This window comes from Piliocolobus tephrosceles, chromosome 8, assembly GCF_002776525.5.
Source record: "Piliocolobus tephrosceles isolate RC106 chromosome 8, ASM277652v3, whole genome shotgun sequence".
Taxonomy (NCBI): domain Eukaryota; kingdom Metazoa; phylum Chordata; class Mammalia; order Primates; family Cercopithecidae; genus Piliocolobus; species Piliocolobus tephrosceles.
In genome coordinates, this window is record NC_045441.1 from 146,857,445 (window position 1) to 146,860,636 (window position 3,192).

Here is a 3,192-nt window from a genome sequence, read left to right on the forward strand (position 1 = left end):
CCAGAACCTCTCACTTAGAGGCGCCCCTCCCCCAACGCCCCCACTCATTTATTGAGGCGCCCTCCCTGCATGCCCCCTCATTGAGGCGCCGCCCCTCCCCCCGACCCCCTCACGGAGGCGCCCCTCACAACGCCCCAACTCATTCATTGAGGCGCCCCTCCCCCCGTGCCCCCCACTCACCCAGGCGCCCCGGGAGCTGCCGGCCGTGGGGGACGGACGAGGGGGCGGCAGGCAGGACGCGTGGCGGCAGCAGCAGCAGTAGCAGCAGCAGCAGTGGGAGCGGCGGCCCCATCCCCGCGGCCTGGCGGGCGGCTCTCAGTCCATGGCCGCGCGGGAGGCGGCGGGAGGCGGCCGATTCCGGGCCCAACGAGGCGCGCGCCGCCAGCTCCTCCCGCCGCGCCTCTGGCGCTCTTGCGGCGACGCCGGGCTGAGCTTCAGCACCGGACAGCGCCCGGCCCCGCCCCGGCCCCGCCCCCGCCTGCGGAGCCCCGCCCCCGGACGTGCGTCCGCCTTCAGACCACGCCCCGGCCACGCCCCCGGCCAGCCCCGGCCACGCCCCCTCCCGCCTGGCTGCGCTCCCTCCCGACTCGCCCGCGCCGCGGCCCAGAGCCCCACGCCCGGCCCTGGCCTCCCCCGCCCCGGCTCGCGCCCCTCCGCCCTCGGAACGCCCCGTCCGCCCCCGCGCGTCCCCTCCCAGCTGCATTCCTGCCGGCCGCCTGGCCCTCCGGTCCCCTCCCCGCCTGCCGCGGCGCCCCTCCCGGCCCGGTGCTAGGGGTCGCACTGTCCCCGGGACGGCTGGGGCTAAGCCGCGCCCTTGGCCCGGACGGCAAGGCCCGAACCTACTCTGCTGGCGACCTGGGCAGGCGGCCTCTACCCGCGGGGCCCCACGCGCGTCGAATTAACGCCTTCCAACCGTTTATTTAATTTAAACGTAACGGGCCACTCGCGCATCGGGTCGCGCAGAGGTGGACCCAGTCGGCCTCCCCTGCAGCGCGGGCGGCGCCCGGGCTCGGTCCCAGGAAAGCTCCCGGAGGGTCTGGGGTGTGGGCGGGGGCCAGGCGGGCTCTGGGACAGAGCAGGGTGAGGCCTCTTGCAGGCCCCGTCTCCACACCGCAGTCCCGCCGGAGGTCCTGGGGGACGTCGGGGTCCTCCTCAGGAGACAGCCCCACTTCCAAGAGGTCCTAAGACAAAGGGGGCCAGTACGGGGCCTCTGGGTGGGAGGCAGGTTGCGCTTTTCCACAGCCCACTTCCCTCACAGCCTACCCCAGGGCCACCCCCTGCCAGGTCCCTGTCCTGGTGACCCCACCTGGGCCCCCAACCTCCCCACCTGCTTCTGCCTGGGACAGAGAGGCCTGAGCCCTCCCGCGTGCCTCCCCACCACGTTCTCATTCCAAGGACATCTGCTCGGCGCCCTGTGGGTTTTCTCCTTCCCTGCCCAGTTCCCACAGTCATGCCTTCCAAGTCCCTTACCAGCCTGGGCAAGGCTGGCACCTGTGGACCGTGAATGGGTATTGGCGTGGCAGCGAGGGAGTTCCATTGTAGCCCAGCCATCTGCAATTCAGAGTTGGATATTGGGGCTGACTGTCCTAAGTCCCCTCCTCACGGACACCTCTGTCCTCAGACCTCCATCATCTCCTTGCTGGGGCCGCTCACCCTCCCATCCTTCCAGAAGGCAGCTCCTTTCTTTGTCACAGCCCTCCTTCAGTCACCTGTGCCCGGAGTGCGTGGTGGGTGGTCAGTTTATCCTTCACGCCCAGACGCCCAGGGGACCACCTCCCGGTAGAAAGCACCCTCTCGCAGAATGCGGCAGCACACAGGTCACAGTGGCTCCCAGGCAGCCCTTCCCTCCTGCAAAGTCAGGTCCGTGTGTCAACCTGCGGCTCCTGCAAAAACAGCCACTAGTGGGGAGGATGGTAGCAGGGACTGGATAGATGGGGCTGCTTCTGACTCATTATTTTTAGTAGCCTGGACTCTAATTTTTAACACAGCAGCGCTTGCCTCAAAACAAATGCGACTCCCCCAGCAAAATCCATCCAGGAAAAAGGCTGTCCGCCTTGCTGAACTACAGCAGCCCACAAACCACAGGGCGCACCCCAAATGTGGGCTTGGTGGTGATAGTTTGGACATTTGTCCTGCCCAAATCTCCTGTTGAATTTAATCCCCAGTGTTGGAGTTGGAGGTGGGGTCTGGTGGGAGGCGATGCCAGCATGGTGGAGGATCCCTCATGAACAGCTTAGGCCACCCCCTTGGTGATGAGTGAGCTCCCCGACTTCCTGTTCTGGTCATTTAAAGCTGTGTGATACCTCTCCCTGTGTCTCTCCCTGTGTCTCTCCCTCTCCCCCAACTCTCCCTAACTCTCTCCCTCTCCCTCCCTCCGCCTGTCCTTCTCTCTCCCTCTTGGTCTCTCCCCCCCCCTCCCCCCCTCCCTCCGTCCCCCTCTCTGTCACTCTGTCCCTCTCCCTCTCTCTCTTCCTGTCTCTCCCATCCTCACTATGTGACATGCCTGCTCTCCCTTTGCCTTCTGCCATGATCAGAAGCTCCCTGAGGCCTCCCCAGAAGCAGATGCCACCATGCTTCCGGTACAGCCTACAGAACCATGAGCCAATTAAGCCTCTTTTCTTACAAAGTACCCAGCCTTGGTATTTCTTTATGGCCATGTGAGAGTGGCCTAACCCACGTGGTGAGAGGAGTCTGTGTGGGGGTGTTGGGAGGCTGGGAAGACTGGCACCACCAGATGGCTCGGGGTCAGGTGCGTCCTGGGAGGTCCTGAGCCATCTATGGAGTCAGTGACGGAAGCCATGGGGGAAAGGGAAGGTCAGAGTGAGCCCACAGAGGGAGAGCCTCTTCAGGTCGGGTCCGTGAGGTGATTCGGACGCACAGGGGTGGGACACGGGATTCTCTTCGGTGAAAACTACTTTGTGAGGCCTTAACACCGTTTCTGTGGTCCAGATGGGGGTCTGAGGAACCAAGTGCTCTGCCTGAACGAGGACGACCTGGAGAGGTCTGTCGCCTGAATGAGTCACTGAGTTTACACTGCAGGAAAGCTCCCAAGACCAAGGCCCTGCGATTCCCAGAGGCCGTCGGACCGCGGCATCCCTTGGCGTGCACAGTGGGCGTGGAGAAGGACCCAGAGTCTGGAGCCTACATCCTGGAGGACTGTGTATCTTGGGAGGGGCCAGGGCTTGTTTGTAC

At 65.0% G+C, this 3,192-nt stretch overlaps 1 protein-coding gene across 2 annotated transcripts in view; it reads right to left on the reverse strand.

The window, feature by feature from the left end:
• PTPRN2 (protein tyrosine phosphatase receptor type N2) overlaps positions 1-343 on the reverse strand; it is a 984,778-nt gene extending 984,435 nt beyond the window's left edge. The window contains exon 1 of one of the 2 annotated variants that reach the window (XM_023225377.1): positions 181-343. In XM_023225377.1, coding sequence (XP_023081145.1) covers positions 181-292 — 112 coding nt within the window. In that variant the 5' untranslated portion in view covers positions 293-343. The remainder of the gene's footprint in view (positions 1-180) is intronic. The other variant, XM_023225378.1, reaches the window with a different exon arrangement.
• Between the last annotated feature and the right edge of the window lie 2,849 nt (positions 344-3,192).